The 22,879-nt window shown below is 35.8% G+C and overlaps 1 protein-coding gene across 1 annotated transcript; it reads left to right on the top strand.

The window, feature by feature from the left end:
* Positions 1–202: 202 nt before the first annotated feature.
* On the top strand, positions 203–2,387 carry QBC33DRAFT_593620 (uncharacterized protein). The gene is made up of 3 exons (XM_060431745.1): positions 203–1,039; positions 1,101–1,182; positions 1,262–2,387. Exons 1-3 carry the CDS (start codon positions 384–386, stop codon positions 2,180–2,182), a joined length of 1,659 nt encoding a protein of 552 aa, XP_060281115.1. The 5' UTR covers positions 203–383; the 3' UTR covers positions 2,183–2,387.
* The last annotated feature ends 20,492 nt before the right edge of the window (positions 2,388–22,879 follow it).

Raw genomic sequence — 22,879 nt, 5'->3', positions numbered from 1 at the left:
AATCGTTGTAATGCTTGCTCATTGTCGGCGTTGCCCCATGTAGGGACGACGTCGCGATGTCCAATCAAGAGTAGTCCCACTCACATATTGGGCCTCCCACAGCTGTGCAAGCCTATCACAGCCGTGTTTGCCATCTGCAATGGCATGAAAATGAGGCGAGCGGGCGCGGGGACTATGCCAATCGCAAAAAGGGGCGAGGTTAAGATAAGGCGGGGTTCGGCGCGTGCCGCAAGGCTGCGCTGGGGAGCTTCCTACCAGATCTTTCAACTGTGGTGGGAGCGTCGAGAGTTGCTTACCAGCTGCTCTTGTACCAAAAGTAAGGTCGAGACCCACCCTTTAACGGCATCCGCAGATACTGTCTCCCGCAGGGGAAACCCGGCGCAATGTCAGAAAAGGGAAAGCGAGCAGCCAGCAACGGCACTGGTTTGGGCAAAGCGGCCTCAACCGGCGACGGGAAGAAATTCGCGACGGGGCTCCAGAAGATTGTCAGCGACCTCGAAACGTTGTGTAGGAGCAGCGAAGGCGTGCAGGACTATGGCGATCTCCTCGGCAGCCAGGCAGCCCTGAAGCAGGAGGCGCAGAATCGGGAGCGTGAGGCGGCCAGGTTGCAGAACGAAATGGAAGGCCTCCTCGCGAAGAGGGACGAAGACGTGCGCGAGCTACAAAAGAAGATAGCCGGTCTGGAGAACTACAAAGAGTGCATGATGGAGGACTACGGGGAAAAGTACAAGGCCTGGGATGCGGACAAGAGCCGTCACGCCGACGACCTAAATAATCTCGCCCAGCTGCGGAACGAGCTCGAGGCCACGGCCACGGCGGCGGAGAAGATCAAGGCTGAGAATCACGAGCTTCGCGAGGGGAGGAAGGCGCTGGCCGGCGAGGTCGAGAAGTACCGGAGCGACAAGGTGGCGCTGGACGATCTTTGCGAAATGAGAGAGCTGGAGCTCAAGCAGACAAACCGCAGGCTCAATGAATACCGAAAGAAGGCCAAGGATGCGAAGGACAAGCTTGGGATTCTGCCACTAGACACTGAGAGACTGTGAGTGCGACGCTTATATCCCGAGTTGTTCAGGCGATAACTAACCGCCAGTCGTGCTCAGTCAGCATGAGCTTGAGGATTTAGCCACCGGGTTGCACGAGCTTATATGGAACCACTTTGAAAATCACATCCTACAACCGGTAGTAAGCGTTCCCTGCGGCATTCTTCTGAACCTTTGTTTACGTCATCCTGCGTCACCTGGCTCACGACTTTCGCGCAAAGGTACCTGTCGACGTTTCCGGTACGACACTGATGCAGATCCCCCAACCGATCTCCAACTCGCCAGTCGCTCGGGCGATGCGGTGCGCCCTTGCCGAGGCTCTCGTAGCCAAAGAGCTGTCCCGGTGCATCTTCACCGACCTGCACGTCTCCGACAGCGTGTCGGACGTCCTGGTCGACGGGCTAACAAAAGTCCTGAAATGGTTAGAGTCGAGTCACCCCCTCGAGGCCACTGTCACCCGCTGCCAGCTGGCCCGGGCCTTGGCCGAGTCCAACGGCGTGGAACATTGTGCCCCCCAGGCGGCTGAGAGAGTATGCGCAGCCCTGGAGCCGTGGTTGGGCGGCGACGACCGGCGACGGCTGTTCGCGGCAGACCTGGCAGAGCGGTTTGGGGCTGCCATGGCCCTTTGGCTACCCCTCCAGCGCGCTGAGCAGCGCGTACGGGCGGAGACAGACTTGGCCTGCAAAGACTGGTTCTACGAGAGACCGAAGTACGACGTCGTCACGCCGGGGGAGAACACTCATGGCGACGGCGGCGTCGGTGGCGGCAGCATCAACAGCCAGGGCCACGACGCCGGGCCCGAGTTCCCGCTTGCCGTGCTATTTCCCCATATCTACGTCGGCGACACAATCCTCTTCCACGGATTGAGCCTTTTCGCGTATCAGCCGGCCGTCGCGGCCGCCAGGCTCGAGCAGAGGAAGCAGCCCGAGTCGCGGGCCAACAGGGCTAGCCATAGACGGAGCGGCCAGCATAGCCAGCAGGTGAGCGGGCAGCCTGCCAAGGGAAGTCGAAGGACGAGCGTTTCTTCGGTAGAGGAGTCTAGGATGAGGGGGTCGCTTGTGGGCAGCGCAGCTTCGAGCGACCTGTCATCTGTTGTTCTGAAACCGCGTTCTCTAATCGACGGTAGGGGCCACAGAAGTTAGTGCTTCGGGGTCTACAAGAAGCCAGCGGTTGGGGGGGGAGCCAATCTTGGGTGATGGCGAGCTAGAGAGGTGAGAGAGCTGCTATTCTAGTGCGCACCCTTCTAGAGAGCCATGCTTGCCGCTTACGCACGGCCTCACACTAGGCTTGGTGCTTTGTGTAGCTACATTCCCACAGCCACAGAATATAACGTCATGTACCCGAACATTGTAGACTGCTTGAGTAGTTGACTGACTCTACCAAGCTGCGCCTAGCATGCAAGGACATTGACTTGCAAGCCTACCCCCAAATACAGCGACAAACATAGGCTATGCTTGTAGAAAACGCTATATAATTTGAAATGGCGCTAGTAAAGACAGGGTGCAAAGCTTGTAGAGAAATAGAAAGCAAAGCTTATAGACATTTTTAGTAGTAAAATTGACAAAATTGGTATATGCATAAAGCTTAAATGCAGGCAAAATCTTTAATGCTATTTTCAAGTTAGTAAAATGCTTGTAAGTAAGAAAAGCTATAAGTTTTGTTAGTTATTTTATCTAAGTTAATATAGCGTTATAAAAGCTAACAATGCTGTTAAAGGTTTTACAAACATAGAGTAAAGAGCTAGGTAGGTGATAGTGGTAAAGCAGTAGAGAAGTAAAAGGTTTAATGTTATGCAAATTAATCGCTAGCTTTTCTTCTTTGGAAAAGAGGTTAGCTATTTTGAAATACCTAACGTCTTTTCCTTAAAGCATTATACATAATCTAATTTACTTTAGTTTTGTCCTTAAAAGTTTCTAAAGATAATGCAAAGATTTTCTAGTAATAACCTAGTCTATAAATAATCTGTAAATAACTTGTAAGCCTTTGTTTATGCATCTGATGCGTGAGGCTTGGTGGGGTAGAAAGGATGGTTTTTACTAGCTGTAAATAGACAGTGAGGGCGGGGCCTAAAGTGGCTTTGGTGGCTTGTGACCTAGCCTATGCGCTAGCGCGGGTTAGTCAAAGCCTATGCGCTTTCTATGTAAAAACCACTGAATATCATCACCACTTTTACTTTGTACAATATTACAAGATTGCTATTGAAGTAGCTTTTTGCCAATGCGTTATAAATTGGTAGCACGGATATATTTGTCAGAGTTATAATATAAACCAAACCTACCAAAAACCTTAATTTTTGCTAATTTTAGCAATACCAAAATCACTTTAAGAGCTTGCGAATAGCGTTAGCTATGCGCAAGCCTTTAACGCGTTGATTAGACTAATCTATGCGTAAAGCACTATTTACTTGCTTGCTTTAACCAAACCTGTCAAGTATTTAGGCTTAACCTGTCAAGTATTTAGGCTTTTTCCTACTAACGTTTAAATACTTGCTTAAGTATTTACTAACCTTTAAATGTAACAGGTTGCAAGACTTGGGTTGGCAGCAGGATAGAGGCATGGGGGTGATTAGTTTGACTAACTTATACAAGGTGGCTAATTAGCATAGGTTTTGAGAGAGAGAGTGGTTGCGACAATATTGCTAGTAAATTAGGTAGGAAACTATTTTGAGTAGCTTTTTGGCTAGAATGTATATTAAAGCTTGCTCTTGTAACCTTTAGGTAGGTTTATCGCAATCTTTAACTTAAGGCTGCCTAGGTGTTCTTATGCAGGCTCTTTGTAAAGACTTTGTAAGACTGGCTAGCTAGGCTAGCTAGACTTTTCTACCTTGTAGGGCAGAACTATACTAATTACAAGGCTTTTCAATTAAAGGCTGCACTTGCGCTAATCACTTAAAGCTACTTATGCAGTAGACTAAACTACCTACCTCTAAATACAGCGACAAGCATAGGCTGTGCTTGAAGAAAATGTTATGTAATTTGAAATGGCGCTAGTGAAGACAGGGGGCAAAGCTTGTAGAGAAATAGAAGGCAAAGCTTGTAGACATTTTCAGCAGTAAAATTGACAAAATTGGTATGCGCATAAAGCTTAAATGCAGGCGAAATCTTTAGTGCTATTTTCAAGTCAGTAAAAATGCTTGTAGGTAGGAAAAGCTGTAGGTTTTGTTTGTTAGCATCACCTAAGCTAGTGTGGTGTTATAGAGGCTAATAACGCATTAGCTTATTGTCTAGGGTGAATAGGGGTAAATGGTAGTGTAAGGCTATAGTTGTAGCTATTTAGTAGTTAGCCAAGACATGCATTTAAACTACTATAAAGCTATTTGTTTATTTGCCTAAATACCTGTTTCTAATATGCAAGTGTAGAATTAGATGCGTGGTAGGCAAGGTTGTTAGTCATTTGCAAGCAAAGTATAAGTCTATCAAGCCTAGCAAATGGTTAAGGATTGCAGAATTGATAAGCTAAATCCTAGACATTACAAGAACCTAGGATAAGTTGAAAAAGTTTAAGTTCCTGCTACTTACCATCTTACCTATCCTGTTTATTAAGCTACTAGTTGTTGGTTTAAGATGCAACCAATGCAACTTTGTTAGCATAGAGGTAAGAAAGATGCAGCGACATTGCTAAAATGATTATAGATAGGCAAATGATTAGATTAAAGGCAGTAATATAGTGAAAAAAGCAAAGCAAAAGCAGGTTATGCTGTAGATAACAGGCATATATTGTTAGTGATTTTTCTAGTCAAGCTTTAGAAGCAGTTGGTTTAAGGTTAGCTAGAGTAGCAAGCTAGTAGTAGTAGTAAAAGTAAGTGCAAAAACATTAGAGAAGCAGCTGACATAAATCTATGCAACCTAGATAGCATAGTTTAAGTCAAAGAGGTAGTTAATTAAAGCAAGCAACAAGAAGGCTAAGCTAAATGAGTAGTTAGACTGCATTAGTTAGCTAACGCATTTAAAGAGTTTAGACTTAGCCTAGTTGCATAGTGACGTAGTGAATGGAAAAGGCACGGGCTGCTTTAGGCTAGGATAAGTCAGCTTTAGACTAGATTTTCTACGCTTTTATATAAGAGTGTAATTAAGGCTTCAAATTGTAAGATTATTATTAATTACTTAGACTTACATAGATTTACAAGCAGCACTCTTTACACCTTAGTTATTTTGAGGCTTTCTATGCAATAATACTTAATTTACTGCATTTCATTCCTTTCTTACACTTTTAATTTAATTGATTATGCTGCTAGCATTTTCCTACCTTACTTACATAACTAGATTTAGGCACTACTGCAAGATATATTAAGGCTAATTAGAGTCACCTAACTAGTTATATGCGCTAGAGGTAAAGAAGAAGCATAATTCTATCTACCTGCTAGCTAATCATGTAGCTATTGCTATTAAAGCCTATGCTTTAGCAGCAGTATATTACGTTAAGAGGTAGGTAGGTAGGTGGTTTTGTATCTCTTCTCTTTATATTTGAAAGGCAATCTAGGATTTGATTTACAAAGCTTACTAAAAGGCTGCAGTCTAATTAAACTGCATGACTATAAGAAAAGCTAAGGCATTAGCTTGACTTTAAAGGCTTCTAGTCAGTACACTTTTTTCTTTTGTTACAAACTAAATACAAAGATGCCTTAAAAGCAGTAGCTTTTTTATTTTGCAAAGCAACTAGCTTCTTGCATTGCTAGGGCAACCAAATGTTAAGCAAAAAAGACTCCTAATTATGCTAAAGTAGCGTTAAAAACCTTTCTTTTCCCTTTCCTTTTCTAGAAGATCTTGGGATAAGATAATATAAACCTAGAGTTACCTAATTGGCTAAAAGAGTAGCATGTTAAGAAAAAAGAGTATGATTAGACAAGTGCTAGGATTAGAAAGAGAGAAAAGACAAAGATTAAAGCTAAAAGCTATAATAAGAGGATTAGGAAAGCTAAAGGCTAGTAAAGCCTAGACTAGACAACCTATCTTGAAGCTTGAAAACTAGCTAGTATAAACTAATTAGTTAGTTGCTAAGAAGGCTAATGTAAGTGTAAAGAGGTGCTAGAATGTTGAGATAGGAAAGAATTGCCTAAAAGAGAAACCTAAAAAGAAAGACTCTCTGGTTTAAAAAGCAGTAAAGAAAAGACTTATAATTAGAGATAATGCAAAAGTCTATGTTTAGGCTAGGATAGTAATAATATTGCTATAGTTTATATTTCTTGGCATAAGAAGCTTGAAAAGCATTCTAGTATTTGTTAAAGACTTAAAATTGTAGAGATAAGTTATTGCAAAGAATCTAAAGCCTTTGATTAGATATCTAAAAAAGGCAAGCTACTTTTATAGAGACTAGGGAAGCAAGAATTGGATAATAAGCTCTTTGCAAGCAGAGGAAATTAGACTAAATTACAAAAAGAGAAAGTCTAAGCAGTTATCTACCTTGCAAGTTATATAGGCTTTTACTAAAGATTCTAATTCTTTAAGGCAGCCTACTTCCTTTCTATCACATTAACCTACCTCTAGCTTGCTATAAGATTAAACCTTAATATCTTTAAGAATAGCAATGCCTTTTCTTATGGCAAAATCTTTCCTTGTAGCAGAACTTTCTTTAATAGCAGGCTTTTAATATTAGGTTAAGTTAGTGCTTTTAATGCCTTTGCAAAAGGAAATCACAATCTTTAATAGCAAGAATGTCTTGGAATTCCTAGAAATCTTTAGCTTACATGCTAATTAAAGCTAGCTTATAGACAAGCAGAAGAAGAGATAGACTAAGTATTATATAAAGAAAAGGCTGCATATTACTATAGAGATAGTTTTAAAGTATAAGACTTGGAAAGAGAATGTAAAGGCAATAAAGTTGCAATAAGATAGTCAAGACTTTAAGTTAAACTTTAATCTCTAGACTAAGCTTTTTGACTTTTACTAGAAAAAGATTAGATTAGGTGCTTACAAATTGTTAGCAGCAATTGCAAAGCATAACTATCTTATCATAAAGGCTAGCAAGACTTAAGATAATAAATACTTAACCAAGTGGTTTTATTAAAAGCTTTTTAATTAAAGAAAGGTAGACTTATGCAACTGATTTGCTTTAAAAGAGACGTCTTTTAAAAACCTTCTATAAGACAAGCTAGCAGATAAGCTTTAAAAATAAGCTAACAACAAGATTAAAGACTAAATTAACAATACTAGCAGCTAGAGTATCTTAGACTTTAATTATTTGACAGACTAGTTAGACGCTAGCATAGACAAAAAGCTAGTAAAGCGCTTAGCAAAGAAAAAAAAAAAGGTTGCTTTTAAAAAGTCAACTTTAAAGACTAAGATAGAAAAACTAGCCTTTATAAAAGCCTAGAAGCTGCAGGAAAACTCTTATATAAACGATATAATCAAAGAGTTTGAAAAATTCAAGATTAACAACCTTTAGATTTACAAGAAAAACAACTAGCTGCTTAGCTAGCTAATTAGCAAGCTTGACATTTAAACTAGGCTAATAGAAGAGTATTAGTAGGCTAACACTAACTATGCTAAGGTTATTAACACTAACATCTAGTATTTTTAAAAACTATAAGGCTACTATTAGCTGCAAGGTTATGCAGATTAGCTATAAGGCTATAATTAAAGCTATAATCAAACAGACTATTACTTTAGAAAGACTTTTAATTACAACTAACTTTAAAATAGCTAGTATATGCTATTAGTATGCTTTTACTATAGCATGGCTAGGCATATATATAACTGCTGCGTAAGGCTTAATTATAACATTTACAAAAGCTTAGTATATGTTATAAAAGACAATGATTTGCAAATAGGCTATGCAAAAGCCTAGGGCAAGGTCTTTCTAAGAACCTTATTTAAAAACAAGAAGCAAGTTAATAAGATTAGCAAGGTAATTAAGGCTTTTGTAAGGATTTATATTGACAAGCTAGGAGGGAAAGTGCTAAAAGAGTTTATAAAGTGCAATCTAGATTATAGATTCTAGATAAATCTCTTTAGTAGCTATATACTAAAGACTTTATCACTAGTTAACCTAAAAAGCCTATTGGTATAGTTAGAATTAGCCTGCTTAAAACCTTTGATTAACTATGCAAGAGAAGACTAAGTTAAGTATAAAAGGATAGACTAGCCTAATTTAGACTTTGTTATGCTAGAATTAAAGCAGAAACTATTCTTAATCTTTGCATTGCAGGCAAAATAACACTGCCTAAGTAATAGCACTACCTATCTGTTAGAATATAAAAACCTACTAGCTAAAGATAGGGCTGCTAGGGTAGATTTAACAAAGCTTAAAAGCTTAGACCTAGCTAACCTATATAATTAGGCTATGGAAAAGCTAGCAGCAACCTTAACCTTGCAGCTTACCTTAAAAGTAGAAGAGAAAACTAGGAAGCTTTTAAATGAATTCTTTAAGCAAAACATAAAAGTCAATGTTATTAACTTAATTAGACTTTGCTTTAGGTTTGCTATAGCTTTAGAAAGCTATATTGCTAACTTTAAGGTGAAAGCTAAGGCAGTCTTTTATATTAATAGGACCTAACTAAAGCATCTAAAGCTTAAGAATAAAAAGAAAGGCACTTAGACTTTAGCCTTGACTACTATAATAAAGTTATTAAAGCTAGCAGTCTTTAGGTAAGGCTTTTAGAATAATAGTATAATAGAGATTAAAGATAACAAGAAGAAAGTCTTAGATACTAACCTAGTAAGACTTTCTAATTACAATAATGTAAACACTTGCATTACCTTGACAGGTACCTTTGCTACAAGAATCTATACCTTACCTATAATATATGTTTAGGTTAGACCTTTGGAAAAATTAGCAGCAATTTAAGCTATTCTTAATACTAGCTTAGAGGCAAATATTGTCTTTGTAAAATATGCTAATTGCTATAAGCTTGCTTATAAGCCAATAAAGGTTTACTTGTTAGCTTATTATATAAGGCGCTTAATTAGATTCTTAGGAGAAATAAGAGAGTATATTTAGGTAGCTAGGCAATAGGTTTTAGGCTATTTCTTTGTAATGCTGCTAGGCTAGACAAAGCATAATATATTGTTAGGAATGCCTTTTGCAAAAGACATTAGTCTAACGTTTAAATAAAGCAAAGCCTTTGACTTGCTTAAAGCTAACTTCTTGATTAGGAATTTGAGGATTATTGCAACTGTCTATGCATTAAAGACATTAGTAGTTGACTTAAAAAACTAGAAACTAGCACTTTACTAAAACTAGTTGCTAGATTTAATCAAGATGTCTTGGAATAGGTAAAGCTAAAGGAAAGAGAAAGGCTACTAGAAAGGGTTGACAAAGATGCAATAAATAGAATTATAAAGGTTTTACTTTAACAAACTGCAGTTTTAATTGCAGAAACTTTTTAGCAGAAAGTAGTTAGCTAGGCTAATTAAAGGTATATTTGTAAAAAGCATACAAGTAGAAAAAGAAAGACACTAGACTGCATAACTAGGTTATTACTAGCTATAATAGAAGAGGAGATTTGAAGATTGTTTAAAGAGGAAGAAATATGTATATGTAAAGAGTATATTTAGAAGAAGGAAAGGACTTTAAAGTGCTTGAAAAGGCTAGTTAAGACATTTACAGCTTACAAAACAAAGGCTTAGAAAGTGCATCTAATTAACAATAAGCTGTTAAATAGAAGCATTTTAGAAAAAGACTTTAATTAAAGGCAGAAGAAATAGCAGCAAGCTTTAAAGACTATAAAATTTGGCAGCAAATTTGACTTTTTTATTATCCTACGCTTTACAAAGCTAATTAGAAAAAGCTAACTTATGCTAGAATAACTTGAAAGCCTTATTAGCTAGACAATAAAGACTTTGACAAAAGAGGAAACTAAAATCTTTATTTACATGCTATACTAAAAAGAAGCTGCCTTTGCCTAAGATTTTGCCTACTGCAAAAGACTAGACTTTTTGGTAATGCTACTGCAAATGATTAGGATAGTCTTTTACAAAGCCTAGCAGGTTAGGAATATCTTAATTCCTAAGCTATTGACAGAAAAGGTTATAGATTTGCTTTGACAACAAGTAATTAGAGAGATTTTGAAAAAAAGCTATGCTGCCTACTAGAATGCCTAGTTTCTAGTTTAAAAGAAAGACAAAGGACTATGCTTGATTAATAATATAACCTAGTTTAACAAAGTTACAATGCAAAATGCCTTTATACTTCTAGAAGTAAAAGACTTAATAGAAGAATATAGCATATGCAAGATCTTATTGCTGCTAGACTTTTTCTTAGGATACAATTAGGTCTCTTTTAACCTTTGCAGCAGGGATATTATAATGTTTTCTATGCTAATTAGGCTGCTTTAAATATGCACCTTTTTACAAAAAGCAACCAATTCTATAGCCTAATTCTTGCATAGAATGGTTAGAACTTTCTACAACCTAATCCTAACAGTTTGCTAGCTATTTATAGACAATATCTGCGTTAAAAGGCTAACTACTATGTATAATAAAGAGAAAATCTTGCCTAGGGTATAGCGTTATGTCTTAAAGCATTTAAAAAACTTTAATTAGATTCTCTTAGCTTGCAAGCTTGCAAGACTAACCATTGCAAGCAAGAAATCCTAATAGTGCAAAAAGAAAACAATTATTACAAGCTATCTTTGCAAAACTAATAGCTAGGAACCTAATCAAGCTAAAGTCAAGAAGTTGCAAGAATAAAACTATTGTAAGAATATAACTTAGATTAAAGGATTTTTTAGCATAGCAGGATTTTACTGCCTTTAGATTAAGGATTTTGCAAGGAAAGCTAAGCTTTTAAACTGACTATTCTAAAAAGATGTTAAATAAGACTAGGGCAAAGATTAAAAGCAGGCAATGCAAGTTATTAAAGCCTTTCTGCTAAAAGCTTTTATTTTGATTACATTAGACTATACTTGCAGCTAGGAAATTATCCTAGTAGTTAACGCAAGCCTAACTAGCTAAGAGGTAGTCTTTAAGCAGATTAGCAAAGATAGAAGATAGCATTTAGCTTGATTTAAGAGTGGCATTTAAAATTTAGCTATTTAGAAGTATAATGCAACTAAGCAAGAGTGCTAGGGCTTATTTTGCGCATTGAAGAAGTTTAAAAATTAGCTATATAGCTGCATTTTTATAATTAAAACAGATGCTTTAGTCTTAGTCTATTAGATTAATAAAGCTATTAATAACTTGCCTAGAGTGCTTTTTATGCATTAGATTGCTTAGATTAGACACTTTACCTTTAAGATAAAGCATATTAAAGGATTACAAAACTTAAAAGCAAATGCATTTTTTAAGAAGCTGCCTAGGCTAGCAGATTTAAAAGACTTGGAAAAAAAGCAAGATATTGACTCTTTTATTAACGCATAGCTGTATTTTATTAAAGTCTTGGAAGACAAGAAAGAAGAAAAGCAAGCCTAAGATTAAACTAAACTACTATTAAAAGGCTATTAGTTAGAAAAAAGCATAGAGATTGCAAAATACCTAACAACCTTTAAGTAACCAAGTTAGATAACTAATATAGCGTTTTGAATATTCCAAAAGAAGGCTTTAAAGTTTATTGTCTATAATTAAGTCTTTTGAAAATGTAGGAATAAAAATGCTTTAATCTACAAAAAGGTAATTAACAACCTAAAAGACTAAAAGGCTTTAATTAGAGCAGCTTATATAGAATATAGCTATTAAGGCTGCAACTTGTTATACAACTGCTTTAAATACCAATACTAGTAGAAAGAGATGTATATAGAAATAACTAAGGCAATCCTAGCCTGCAAACCTTGCTAGAAATATAATAGCAGACAATTTGAAAAGCCAAGCATACTAACTGCACTTTTCTAGCCTTTCTAGAAAGTCTATATTGACATCTAATATATGCTAGCTAATTATAGGAAAAGTTATCTAATTAAGGCTTGTTGCAACCTAATAGGCTTTTTAAAAGCAAAGGCTATAACAAAAAACAACTCTAGGATAATAGCAAGATTCTTAAACAAATACATCTTTAACTAGTATAGGTTTCTAGTAATTGTAGTTATTAATGGCAGATTAGAGAATAAAAGAGTGGTTAGAGACTTTTGCAAAGATATAGAAGTGTTTAGGATTTAGATTTCTGCCTACAACACTTGCGCAAATAGAATAAATAAGAATAGTTACCTCTTAATCGCTGCAATGCTAGCTAAAACCTTAAATAGAATTAGAAAAAGATAGACAAAGCAGCTAGATTAAGCCTTCTTTTGTAACTAGACTTTGATTAAAGCCTTGCATAGCAAAACCTTATTTTACCTAACCTATAGATACAATCTAGTCTTACCTTTAGAAGTAGACTTTCTAATCTAGTGTCTAATTAATTAAAATACAATATTAATGCTAAAAGACTTGTTTATAGCATAACTTTAGGTACTAGAAAGGAAAGAAGATAATGTTGAAAAAGCTTGCAAAGCAATTACTAACTACTAGAAAAAGATTGCAGAAAAGTCTAATTAGAAAAACAAGCATTAAATAAAACTAAAAAGCAAGCAATTGGAAATTGGCAACCTTGTGCTTACCTTTAATATACCTTGTTACCTAGACATGTCTTGGAATGTAAAGCTTAGCTATTGTTAGCAAAGGCCTTACTAGATTGCTAGGATTAGCCTAAAGAGAACTTACTTTTTAAGGATAATAGATAAAATGCTAGTAGTAGAAATGTTTAATTTAACAAGGATTAAAAAGTTTATTAAAGACAAAAATAGCATCTAGGAACTAGATAAGTAAGAGAAAGCTAAAATATAGCCTAATTATGCAAATGCTAGGGAAAAGGTATATAAGATTTAACAGGAAGCTTCTAAAAGGAAAGCTAAAGAAGAAGACTAGCTAAATGCAAGCCTTAAAGACAATACTAAAGATAAGATTGAAGACAAAGATTAGATTATTACACTACATGCAAGGATAAAAGAGGTGTTAAAAAAGGCGCAAGATTAGAAAGGCAAGAGTCAAATTGTAGTAGAATTAAAAAAAGAGAAATTACCTAGATTCTAAAGACAAAAACAAATCTAAAAACTGCTAATTTTTTCCTTTATTGTTTTGCCTTTTTTTTTAGATTTTTCCTTCATTTCTTACACTCTTTACTACCTTTCTTTATTTCCTTTTGTAATTAGATACTGCAAAGCCTAAAAGCAAGACTAAAAGGCTTAAGTAGCAAAGAAAACCTTTCTGTTAGGCTAGATCTAGGTAGCTAAAGGTTTGCATTAAGAAGCAAGCAAAAGCTATTGCATCTTAAATGCAAGGAAAGAGAAGCTTAATTAGAAACTACAAAACTACAAGAAGATACCTTAGAAAAGAGTTACCTTAGAAAGCAACTTAGTCAACTCTAACTAATTAGCTTGCTTGCTTTAACTATTGTTAGAAAAAACTAAAGCATGCCTAAGACTATAGTTTGCAAAGTATTTGCGCTTGGCTTAAGATGATTTGCTAGTTAAAAGCTATATAGCATTAGCTTGATTACAATAAATAGACTTAAATAATGCAAAGGTTAAATCTTATAAAAAGAAAAGCACCTTGTTACTGCAAGAAAAGAAGAGATTGGTTAAATTATAGCGCTAATAGCAAAAGACTAGCTAGACTACCTTATTGTTTAAAAAAGGCTTTCTATTACTACCTTTATAAGTCATACCATTTTTGAAATTCTTATTATTAGCTTTAAGCATAGCCTTTACATTGTTTAATCTGTAAATATTAGCCTAATAGCTACACCTTTGCCTTATATAGAAAAGGCAGTTCTTACACTTGTCATTCTTAAACCTTTTAATTAAGATATACTTAAAGAAAGGCTTTATAATCTTTATGCTGTTAATTAGAGACTTTAACCTTTGATATATCTTGTAACAATTATTGCAAGAAATAACATTGCAGTGCCTAAAAGCTTAGACAAAAAGGCCTTAAACCTAATGACTACACCTTATTAACTAGTAGAAATAATACTTTAATAAAGCTCTAGTCAAAAGCTTAACAAAGATATGGTTTGAAATAGCTATTAGGTGTTGAATTAGCTATAATAAGCACTTCCTGTTAACTTTAAGGAAAGTAAAAAGGTGTCTAATTGCAGCTAGGTTACTAGAAAAGACTTATTTGTAATATAGCATGCCTAAGAGACTGTTAATCTTGTAAACTTAGATAGCGCAAAGAGTCTAATCTATATTAGCAAAAGACAAGATTATAAAATAGGCAAGGCAAAACTTATAGCCTTTTATAATTTAGAAAAATCTTTGCAACTATTAGGCTTTAGCAGATTGACTACAACTTATATAACATAGCTATCAATCTCTTTAATCTTAACAAACAATACTTAATTAAAAGCTATTGAAAGGATAAGATAGTAATTAGGACTAGTTTAGAAAAGTCTGGTTAATATTAAGAAGTTGAAGGGAAAGAAAGATTAAAGAAGAAAGGATAAGCTAGCTAAAAAGTAAGCAGATAAAGGCAATAAAAAAAAAGCAAATTTAGCAAAGGAAGGTAAAAGCTAATTAAAGGTATTATAGGATTAGCTAGCTAGACTAAATGCATAACAAAGACTTTCTAACAAAAAGCCTTGCTACTTTTATTTTTGTCACTAAACTTACTTTCTTTTTGCAAGCCTGCTTGATAAATTTAACTGCATTGCCTTAGTTTTTCCAATTAGACTATTACTGCAATTGGCATTGATTTAACACTTTCTTTAACGCAAAAATCTTTAATAAGATAGCTTTATTTGCCTTGATTAATCCTAAGAAGGCATTTGCAGCTATTGAAGAAGAAGAGAAAGAAAACCTAGCTGCTTTTGATTAAGCTAACAACAATAGCAAACTATTCAATTATAAGGCAAAGAAGATTATGCCTTTCCTAGCATTCTTTACCTTTTGACTATAGATTGCCTTAGCATTAGATTAGGAAGATTTTGACTTTAAGAAAATGTTTAATCTAGCTATATATATCTACTTAAAGATAGACTTTTACAACTTTATATACCTAAAAGACTCTTGGCGCCTGCTTAATTAAAAGGAAAATGCTAAGAAGGCGCAAGACAGCTAACTGCTTTAGATCTTATATAACAACCTAGCCTTTAAAATCACACTAAAGGCTATGTTTTTGAAATTCCTAATCTTACCCTATTTAGATAAAAATAAGATATACCAAATGCTTATCTGCAAGTATATTGCTAGCCTATTTAACTACAAAGGCTATATGATTAGAAAAGAAGCTGTTAAGCTAGTAGTAGCAAGTGCCTTGCTTTGCCTAGCTATTAAAGATATTAAAAGCGTAAAGATCTTCCTATTGCTTTGGTATTTAAACTAGAAAAGTGTAGATAGGTTTGATATAAGTATATTTAACTATATAAGCACTATAGACTAGAGGATTCTTATGTAGCTTGTTTACTTTACTATAGGGTAAGATAGCTATTAAGGTGTTAGGCTGCTTGATTAGAAGAATGGAAAAGTCTTTTACTTTAACTTATTGCTAATAACTTGGAATGCTACTATAGTAAAGTAGTTAAATTAGTTAATTGCTTAGTTAAAGCTTTTTAAGATAGACCTAACTGTTAAGAAGGTTAAGCTAGCTATAGTAGCACTTTTAACTAGCTAGACTAGGGATTGGAAATGCTTGCTGTTAGCAATTAAAGCAATTAGGGTTATAATAAGAAAGCACTAGACTTTTACAGATAGCTATAAAGGTTAGACTAAGAGACTTAATCTTTGCAAGCCTAATATACAACTACAAACCTTTGAAAAGCCAAAGTTAAAAGAGTTTATTTGGCTGCGATTAGATGAAAGCTAGGAGAAGAAGATAAGGTAACTTTTAAATCAAAGCATCTAGGCAAACTAGCTATCTCTTATATAGCCTACCTTTAAATATAGCTAAGCTATGTAGTAGCTATCTAAAGAAAACGTTATACAAATTGCAAACCTACAATTAAAAACAAAGGGTAGCCGCTGTAGAGAAAAGGAAAGTAGCTGCCAAAGACTTTTTCTTGGCTAAAATAAACAAAAGTAGTATGCTACTCTTAAATATAGTAATGTGGTGAATGGAAAAGGCATGGGCTGCTTTAGGCTAGGATGAGTTAGCTTTGGACTAGATTTTCTGCGCTTCTATATAAGAGTGTGATTAGGGCTTCAAATTGTAAGATTATTATCAATTACGCAGACTTACACGGATTTACAAGCAGCACTCTTTACACCTTAGTTATTTTCCAAGCTTTCTATGCAATAATACTTGATTTACTGCATTCTATTCCTTCCTTACGCTTTTAATTCAATTGATTATGCTGCTGGCGTTTTCCTACCTTACTTACATGACTAGATTTAGGCACTACTGCAAGATGTATTGAGGCTAATTAGGGTTACTTAACTAGTCACATGCGCTAGAGGTAAGGAAGAAGCATAATTCTATCTACCTGCTAGCTAATTATGTAGCTACTGCTGTTAAGGCTTATGCCTTAGCAGCAGTATACTATATTAAAAGGTAGGTAGGTAGGTGGTTTTGTGTCTCTCCTTTTTATATTTGAGAGGCAATTTGGGATTTGATTTACAAGGCTTACTAGAAAGCTGCAGTCTAATTAGACTATGCGACTACAAGAAAAGCTAAAGCACTAGCTTGACCCTAAAGGCTTCTAGTTAGTACACTTCTTTCTTTTGTCACAAACTAAATACAAAGATGCCTTAGAAGCAGTAGCTTCCTTATTTTGCAAAGCAACTAGCTTTTTACATTGCTAGGGCAATCAAGCGTTAAGCAAAGAAGACCTCTAATCACGCTAAAGTAGCATTGAAATCCTTTTCCTTTTCCCTTTCCTTTTCTAGAAGATTATAGGATAAGATGATATGAATCTAGAGTTACCTAATTGGCTAAAAGAGTAGCATGTTAAGAAAAGAGAGTATAATTAGACAAGTGCTAGGATTAGAAAGAGAGAAAGGACAAGGATTGAAGCTAAAAGCTACGATAAGAGGATTAGGAAAGCTAAAGGCTAGTAAAGCCTAGACTAGACAACCTGTCTTAAAGCTTGAAAACTGGCTAGTATAAACTAATTAGTTGGTTGCTAAGAAGGCTAATATAAGCGCAAAGAGGTGCTAGAATGTTGAGACGGGAAAGAATTGTCTAAAAGAGGAACCTGAGAAGGAAGACTCTTTGGTTTAAAAAGCGGTAAAGAAAGGACTTATAATTAGTAATGACGTAGAAGTCTGCGTTTAGGCTAGGGTGGTAATGATATTGCTGTGGTTTATATTCCTTGGCATAGGAAGCTTGAAAAGCATCCTGGTATTTGTTAAGGATTTAGAATTGTAAGGATAGGCTATTGCAAAGAACTTGAAGCCTCTGATTAGATATCTAGGAGAGGCAAGCTACTTTTATAAGGACTAGAAAAGCGAGAATTAGATAATAAGCTCTTTGCAGGCAGAGGAAATTAGACTAAATTACAAAAAGAAAAAGTCTAAGCAGTTATCTACCTTGCAAGTCACATAGGCTTTTACTAAAGATTCCAATTCTTTAAGGCAGCTTACTTCTCTTCTGTCACGTCAACTTACTTCTAGCCTGCTACAAGATTAGACTTTAATACCTCTAAGAATAGCAATGCCTTTTTTTATAGCAGAACCTTTCTTTGTAGCAAAACCTTCTCTAATAGCAGGCTTTTAATATTAGGTCAAGTTGGTGCCTTTAATGCCTTTGCGAGAGGAAATTACAATCTTTAATGGCAAGAATGTCTTGGAATTTTTGGAAATCTTTAGCTTACATGCTAATTAAAGCTAGCTTACAGATAAGTAGAAGAAGAGATAGACTAAGCACTACATAAAAAAAAGGCTGCGTATTACTATAGAGATAGTCTTAAAGCACAAGACTTGGAAGGAGAATGTAAAGGCAATAAAGTTGCAATAGGGTAGTCAAGACCCTAAGTTAAACTCTAATCTCTAGACTAAGCTTTTTGACTTTTACTAGAAGAAGATTAGATTAGGCGCCTACAAATTGTTAGCAGCAATTGCAAAGCATAACTATCTTATCACAAAGGCTAGCAAGACTTGAGATAATAAAGACTTAACTAAGTGGTTTTATTAGAAGCTTTTTGATTAAAAGAAGGCAGACTTATGCAACTGATTTGCTTTGAAAGAGATGTTTTCTAAAGACTTTCTGTAGGACAAGCTAGCAGATAAGCTTTAGAAATAGGCCAATGATAAGATTAAGGACTAAATTAACAATACTAGCAGCTAGAGTATCTTAGACTTTGATTATTTGACAGACTAGTTAGATGCTAGCGTAGACAAAAAGCTAGTAAAGTGTTTGGCAAAGAAAGAGAAGAAGGTTGCTTTCAAGGAGTTAACTCTAAAGACTAAGACAGAAAAACCAGCCCCTATAAAAGCTTAGAAGCTGCAAAAAGACTCTTGTATAAACAACATGATTAAAGAGTTTGAAAAATTCAAGATTAACAATCTTTAGACTTATGAGAAAAACAACTAGCTGCTTAGCTAGCTAATTAGCAAGCTTGACACTTAAACTAGGCTAATGGGAAGGTATTAGTAGGCTAACATTAACTATGCTAAGGTTGTTGACACTAATACCTAGTATTCTTAAAGACTACAAGGCTACTGTTAGCTGCAAGGTTATGCAGATTAGCTACAAGGCTATAATTAAGGCTACAATTAGATAGACTGTTACTTTGGAAAGACCTTTGATTACAACTAACTTTAGAATAGCTAGTATATGCTATTAGTATGCTTTTACTGCGGCATGGCTAGGCATATATACAACTGCTGTGTAAGGCTTAATTATAACATTTATAAAGGCTTGGTATATGTTATGAAAGACAATGATTTGCAAATAGGCTGTGCAGAAGCCTAGGGCAAGGTCTTTCTAAAGACTTTATTTGAAAACAGAAAGCGAGTTAACAAGATTGGCAAAGTGATTAAGGCTTTTGTAAGGATTTACATTGACAAGCTAGGAGAGGAAGTGCTAAAAGAGTTTATAAAGTGCAATCTAGATTATAGATTCTAGATAAATCTCTTTGGCAGCTATATGCTAAAGACTTTACTACTAGTCAACCTAGAAAGCCTATTGGTATAGTTGGAATTAGCCTGCTTGAAACCTCTAATCAACTATGCAAGAGAGAACTAGGTTGAGTATGAAAGGATAGACTAGCCTAATCTAGACTTTGTTATGCTAGAATTAAGGTAGAGACTACTCTTGATTTTTGCATTGCAGGCAAAACGACGCTGCCTAAGTAATAGCATTGCCTACCTGTTAGAATATAAGGACTTACTGGCTAAAGATGCAGCTGCTAGGGTAGATTTAACAGAGCCTAAAAGCTTAGACCTAGCTAACCCACATAATTAGGCTATGGAAAAGCTAGCAGCAACCTTAACCTTGCAGCCTATCTTGGGAGTAGAAGAGAAGACTAGGAAGCTTTTGAATGAATTCCTTAAGCAAAATATAAAAGTCAATGTCACTAACCTAATCAGACTTTGCTTTGGGTTTGCTATAGCCTTGGAAAGCTATATTGCTAACCTTAGGGTGGAAGCTAAGGCAGTCTTTTATATTGATAGGACTTAACTGAAGCATCTGAAGCTTAAGGATGGAAAGAAAGGCATCTAGACCTTAGCCTTAACTACTATGATGGAGTTATCAGAGCTAGCAGTCTTTAGGTTAGGCTTTTGAAATGATAGTATAATAGAGATTAAAGATAACAAAAGGAAGGTCTTAGATATTAACCTAGTAGGACTTTCTGATTACAATAATGTAAACACTTGCATTACCTTGATAGGTGCCTTTGCTATGAGAATCTACGCTTTACTTATAATATATGTTTGGGTTAGACTTTTGGAAGAATTAGCAGCGATTTGAGCTATTCTTGATACTAGCTTAGAGGCAAATATTATCTCTGCAGAATATGCTGATTGCTATAGGCTTGCCTATAAGCTAATAGAGGTTTACTTGTTAGCCTACTATATAAGGCGCTTGATTAGATTTCTGGGAGAAATAAGAGAGTGTATTTAGGTAGCTAGGCAATAGGTTCTAGGCTATTTCTTTGTGATGCTGCTAGGCTAGACAAAGCATAATATATTGTTAGGAATGCCTTTTGCAAAAGATGTTAGTCTAACGTTTGAATAGAGCAAAGCTTTTGACTTGCTTAGAGCTAACTTCTTGATTAGGAATTTGAGGATTATTGTGACTATTTATGCACTAAAGATGTTAGTAGTTGACTTAAAAAACTAGAAACTAACGCTTTACTAGGACTAGTTGCTAGATTTGATTAAGATGTCTTGGAATGGGTGAAGCTAGAGGAAGGAGAGAGGCTACTAGAGAGGGTTGACAAAGGTGCAATGGATGGAATTACAGAGGTTTTGCTTTAACAAACTGCGGTTTCAATTGCAGAAACTTTTTGGCAAAGAGTGGTTAGCTAGGCTAATTAGAGGTGTGTTTGTAGAAAGCATACAAGTGGAAAAAGGAAGATACTAGACTGCATAGCTAGATTACTACTAGCTATAATGGAAGAAGAGATTTAAAGGTTGTTTGAGGAGGAAGAAATGTATGTATGTAGGGAGTATACTTAGAAGAAGGAAAGGACTTTAAAATGCTTGAAAAGGCTAGTTAGAATGTTTATAGCTTACAAAACAAAGGCTTAAAAGGTGCACCTGATTGACAATAAGCTGTTAGACAGAAGTGTTTTGGAAGGAGACTTTGATTAGAGGCGGAAGAAATGGCAGCAGGCTTTGAAGACTATGAAATTTAGCAGCAAATTTGACTTCTTTATCATCCTGCGCTTTATAAAGCTGATTAGAGAAAGCTAACTTATGCTAGAATGACTTGAGGGCTTTATTAGCTAGACAATAGAGACTTTGACAAAGGAGGAAACTAAGATCTTTGTCTACATGCTGTATTAAAGAGAGGCTGCTTTTGCCTAGGATTTTGCCTATTGCAGAAGACTAGACCTTTTGGTAATGCTGCTGCAGACAATTAGGATAGTCTCTTACAAGGCTTGGCAGGTTAGGAATATCCCAATTCCTAAGCTATTGACAGAGAAGGTTATAGATTTGCTTTGACAATAAGTGATTAGAGAGATCTTGGAAGAAAGCTATGCTGCCTACTAGAATGCCTAGTTTCTAGTTTAAAAGAAAGATAGAGGACTATGCCTACCCTTAAATACAGCTAAGCTGTGTAGTAGCTATTTAAAGAAAACGCTATACAAATTGCAGACTTATAATTAAAGACAGGAGGTAGCTGCTGTAGAGAAAAGGAGAGTAGCTGCCAAAGACTTTTTCTTGGCTAAAATAAACAAAAGTAGTATGCTTTTAATTAGCAAATTGAGAAGAATCTAGCTATAGAACTTTTAGTTTCCCAAGCAGCAAGTGCAAAGAGGTAGAGCTATGTTAGAATTGTAAGCGTTAGGGTTAGGATAGGTTAGAGTAAGATTGCAATAGACTAGGGTTGAAGACTAATGACTAGTTAAAGCAGCTATTTGGTGCAAGGGTAATATAATGAGAGTAAACAAAAAAGTAGAAAAGGGTTGAGATTCTAAAGTTGAGTAGAATAGTTTAAAGCATTGAGATATTGTTAGGTTAGCAAGAAATTATAAAGCTATTTGACTGCTTGCCTAAATACTTGTTTGTTATTTGCATGAAATGCAAGGTTAAATGTTATGTAGGTGAGGCTAAAACCTATTTGCGCAAAAAGTATAATTATATAAATGCAAGGCAGCAAGTAAAAGTTGTGAAGGCAGTAGAGAGATTAGAGAGTATTATGCAAAACTAGGATAAGTTGCAGATATTTTGGTTCCTGCTACTAACAGTTAACTTAATTTTGTTTATTGCATTGCCTAAGTCTAACAAGTTGCGATGCGACAAGTGTAGGTTTGTTATGCAAGGCAAATGGTAGATAAGAGATTATTGTAGGAAAAAGCATGGATAGAAGAGTAGATAGGTTAGGGGTGGCAATGTGGTAAAGAGGGTGAAATAGGAGTGGGTAATGCTGTAGATGACAAGTGTGTGTTGCTAGCGGTTTTTCTAGTTGCATGTGGCAAGCAAGTGGTTTGAGGTTGGCTAGGGCAGCAAGCTAGCAATGGTAGCAGAGGTAGGTGCAGAGATATTAGAGGAGTAGCTAACATAAATCTATGCAATCTAGACAGTGCAGTTTAAGTCAAAGAGGCAGTTGATTAAGGCAGGCGATGAAAAGGCTAAGCCAAATAGGTGGTTAGACTGCGTTGGTTAGCTGACGCATTTGAAAGGTTTAGACTTAGCCTAGTTGTGCAGCATGGTTAAGCTAATTGGCAAGAATAAGGTGGTGTTGCAGTGAATGTAGGAAAGCATAAAGCAGGTGATAGAGCAGGCAAGAGGGGTGGTAGTAAAGCAGCGCAAGTATGCAATGTTGTTTAAGATTAACAAAAAGGAGGTATATGTTAAGCAGAAAAAGCTATTTGATAGGTAGATAGAGGAGGATATATAGGTAGATTATAAAGAGGTGTACTGCAAGTTGTTATGTTACATGCAGTAGACATAGGAATAGGATAATAGAAACTAGCTACTGTATGCATTTACTAAAAAGCAGGGTAATTTGTTTGACAAGTTTTGCAAGGCAGTAGAGAAGTGTGTGTAGGTAGAGGGCATAATGCTGTTAGATAAGGTAGAGTAGTAGAGGTGTAAGGACTAGGCAGACTGGTTGTATTTAGATATAACAGTTGCATTTTTTAACTATCAATACAAGCATATGCTATACAAGAATGTATTGATTAGCAGGTTGGCAGTGTTAGGATTGCGCAATAATAACGGTTGGTATAGGCTAGAGAATTACACGCTAAAGTATTTAGCAGTTATTAAGGTAGCGCAGATGTTAGTTGTGTATTAGTTAGTAATTAAGCAGCAGGATAAGATAGTAGCGTTAGAGAAGACAATAAATGCAAAGAAGGCATAGGAGGCAGCAACTAGGTTGTTT

This window comes from Phialemonium atrogriseum (genome assembly GCF_030411735.1).
Source record: "Phialemonium atrogriseum strain 8032-3 unplaced genomic scaffold QBC33scaffold_21, whole genome shotgun sequence".
Taxonomy (NCBI): domain Eukaryota; kingdom Fungi; phylum Ascomycota; class Sordariomycetes; order Cephalothecales; family Cephalothecaceae; genus Phialemonium; species Phialemonium atrogriseum.
This window is presented reverse-complemented; position numbering and strand designations above follow the sequence as displayed.

Bases quoted from the DNA above. Each gene is read 5' to 3' on its own strand.
- QBC33DRAFT_593620 (XM_060431745.1), top strand. From the start codon at position 384: ATGTCAGAAAAGGGAAAGCGAGCAGCCAGCAACGGCACTGGTTTGGGC. The intron at 1,040-1,100 runs GTGAGTGCGACG...AGTCGTGCTCAG, and splicing joins CCACTAGACACTGAGAGACT to TCAGCATGAGCTTGAGGATT. The intron at 1,183-1,261 runs GTAAGCGTTCCC...TTTCGCGCAAAG, and splicing joins ATCACATCCTACAACCGGTA to GTACCTGTCGACGTTTCCGG.